Consider the following 3144-nt stretch of genomic DNA (forward strand, 5'->3'; position numbering starts at 1 on the left):
TAGAGCTCTATGTAGAGTCCTATGTAGAGCTCTATGTAGAGTCCTATGTAGAGCTATATGTAGAGTCCTATGTAGAGTCCTATGTAGAGCCCTATGTAGAGCCCTATGTAGAGCCTTATGTAGAGTCCTAGGTAGAGCACTACGTAGAGTCCTATGTAGAGCCCTAGGTATAGTCCTATGTAGAGCCCTATGTAGAGGCTCATATAGAGACCTATGGGCCCTGGTCAAAAGTGGTGCACTATACAGGTAAAAGGGTGCCACTAGGGCCAGAACTAGGGCGGCAGGTAGAGACTAGTGGTTAGAGCGTTGGACTAGTAAGCGAAGGGTTGCTAGATCATATCCCCGAGCTGACAAGGTAAAAACCTGTCTTTCTGCCCCTGAACAAGGCAGTTAACCCACTGTTCCTAGGCCGTCATTGTAAATAAGAATTTGTTCTTAACTGACTTGCCTAGTTAAATACTTTTATTTTTTTAACCAGGCAGACAGACTCTCTGGGTTAAGGTAACAGCGGAGGGAGACAGACTCTCTGGGTTCAGGTAACAGGGGAGGCAGACAGACTCTCTGGGTTCAGGTAACAGGGGAGGCAGACAGACTCTCTGGGTTCAGGTAACAGGGGAGGCAGACAGACTCTCTGGGTTCAGGTAACAGGGGAGGCAGACAGACTCTCTGGGTTCAGGTAACAGGGGAGGCAGACAGACTCTCTGGGTTCAGGTAACAGGGGAGGCAGACAGACTCTCTGGGTTCAGGTAACAGGGGAGGCAGACAGACTCTCTGGGTTCAGGTAACAGGGGAGGCAGACAGACTCTCTGGGTTCAGGTAACAGGGTAACAGGGGAGGCCACTGGGGGATTTTCACCCCTTCAAAGATGTGATCCACCAAACTGTTGCCAAGGGAGACATGGATGGGCAGAGGGCATGGAAACCATGTCTGTCAGTCTATACTAGAGAGGTGGATGTTGTGTTGCCATGGTATCATCATGTTGAAGACAGATGCACATTCCACTTCCCAGAATACCATGTCCTTTTCTGAGTGAACACTTCCTTCTTCCTCTCTTACCTTCAACCTAGAGACCGGCTGTTCTCCTGGGTTGAGGCTGGCTGTTCTCTGTTCTCCTGAGTTGAGACTGGCTGTTCTCCTGGGTTGAGGCTGGCTGTTCTCTGTTCTCCTGAGTTGAGGCTGGCTGTTCTCTGTTCTCCTGAGTTGAGACTGGCTGTTCTCTGTTCTCCTGAGTTGAGACTGGCTGTTCTCCTGGGTTGAGGCTGGCTGTTCTCCTGGGTTGAGGCTGACTGTTCTCCTGGGTTGAGGCTGGCTGTTCTCTGTTCTCCTGAGTTGAGACTGTCTGTTCTCCTGGGTTGAGGCTGACTGTTCTCCTGGGTTGAGGCTGACTGTTCTCTGTTCTCCTGAGTTGAGGCTGGCTGTTCTCCTGAGTTGAGGCTAACTGTTCTCTGTTCTCCTGGGTTGAGGCTGGCTGTTCTCCTGGGTTGAGGCTGGCTGTTCTCCTGGGTTGAGGCTGACTGTTCTCTGTTCTCCTGAGTTGAGACTGGCTGTTCTCTGTTCTCCTGAGTTGAGACTGGCTGTTCTCCTGGGTTGAGGCTGACTGTTCTCTGTTCTCCTGGGTTGAGGCTGGCTGTTCTCCTGGGTTGAGGCTGGGTTGAGGCTGGCTGTTCTCCTGGGTTGAGGCTGAGTTGAGGCTGACTGTTCTCCTGGTTGAGGCTGAGTTGAGGCTGACTGTTCTCCTGGGTTGAGGCTGACTGTTCTCCTTGATTGAGGCTAACTGTTTTCCTTGATTGAGGCTGACTGTTCTCCTGGGTTGAGGCTGGCTGTTCTCCTGGGTTGAGGCTGGCTGTTCTCCTGGGTTGAGGCTGACTGTTCTCCTGGGTTGAGGCTGACTGTTCTCTGTTCTCCTGGGTTGAGGCTGGCTGTTCTCTGTTCTCCTGAGTTGAGGCTGACTGTTCTCCTTGATTGAGGCTAACTGTTTTCCTTGATTGAGGCTGACTGTTCTCCTGAGTTGAGGCTGGCTGTTCTCCTGGGTTGAGGCTGACTGTTCTCCTGGGTTGAGGCTGACTGTTCTCTGTTCTCCTGAGTTGAGGCTGGCTGTTCTCCTGGGTTGAGGCTGGCTGTTCTCCTGGGTTGAGGCTGACTGTTCTCTGTTCTCCTGAGTTGAGACTGGCTGTTCTCTGTTCTCCTGAGTTGAGACTGGCTGTTCTCCTGGGTTGAGGCTGGCTGTTCTCCTGGGTTGAGGCTGACTGTTCTCTGTTCTCCTGAGTTGAGGCTGGCTGTTCTCCTGAGTTGAGGCTAACTGTTCTCTGTTCTCCTGGGTTGAGGCTGGCTGTTCTCCTGGGTTGAGGCTGGGTTGAGGCTGGCTGTTCTCCTGGGTTGAGGCTGAGTTGAGGCTGACTGTTCTCCTGGTTGAGGCTGACTGTTCTCCTGGGTTGAGGCTGACTGTTCTCCTTGATTGAGGCTAACTGTTTTCCTTGATTGAGGCTGACTGTTCTCCTGGGTTGAGGCTGGCTGTTCTCCTGGGTTGAGGCTGACTGTTCTCCTGGGTTGTGGCTGGCTGTTCACCTGGGTTGAGGCTGGCTGTTCTCCTGGGTTGAGGCTGGCTGTTCTCCTGGGTTGAGGCTGACTGTTCTCCTGGGTTGAGGCTGACTGTTCTCCTGGGTTGTGGCTGACTGTTCTCCTGGGTTGAGGCTGGGTTGAGGCTGGTTGTTCTCCTGGGTTGAGGCTGTAGATCCAACGTCATACGTGTATCTTTACTAAGACTTCTGGGAGGACAAACTAAACCCCTGACTCCACAGAAATCCTGTGATGCCATAGATTAGTCCCCTTTAACCATAGAACTAGAATCTATTTTTTTTTTTAAAGACTTGAACCCTCTAACCCTGGCAATTGACTTTAATGGGGAGGCCCATTCTATATATCCCATTTCTATCCCTTAAACTACGTTCCACTGCAACGATGAGGTCAGCTCCAATCGTTTGATTTGGTGTTATCATCAAGAGCACAGAAGAAGCTTGTGTGCATTAAAGAAATACACCAAGTATATATTTAATTATTATCTCAGTAGAAATGACAAACCTCTGTGACTGTTGGTCCCAAACTAGTAACTAATATACAGTATGATGCTGTTTCAGAGACAGACAT

At 50.8% G+C, this 3144-nt stretch overlaps 1 protein-coding gene across 1 annotated transcript; it reads right to left on the minus strand.

Annotated features, from left to right (window-relative positions):
* Positions 1 to 1063: 1063 nt before the first annotated feature.
* On the minus strand, positions 1064 to 2743 carry LOC139538249 (heat shock protein DDB_G0288861-like). Its single transcript, XM_071340099.1, has 2 exons — positions 2566 to 2743; positions 1064 to 2427 (listed from the first exon to the last, which is right to left on the minus strand). Exons 1-2 carry the CDS (start codon positions 2741 to 2743, stop codon positions 1064 to 1066), a joined length of 1542 nt encoding a protein of 513 aa, XP_071196200.1.
* Positions 2744 to 3144: the final 401 nt, after the last annotated feature.

This window comes from Salvelinus alpinus, chromosome 14 (assembly GCF_045679555.1).
Source record: "Salvelinus alpinus chromosome 14, SLU_Salpinus.1, whole genome shotgun sequence".
NCBI classification, from domain to species: Eukaryota; Metazoa; Chordata; class Actinopteri; order Salmoniformes; family Salmonidae; genus Salvelinus; species Salvelinus alpinus.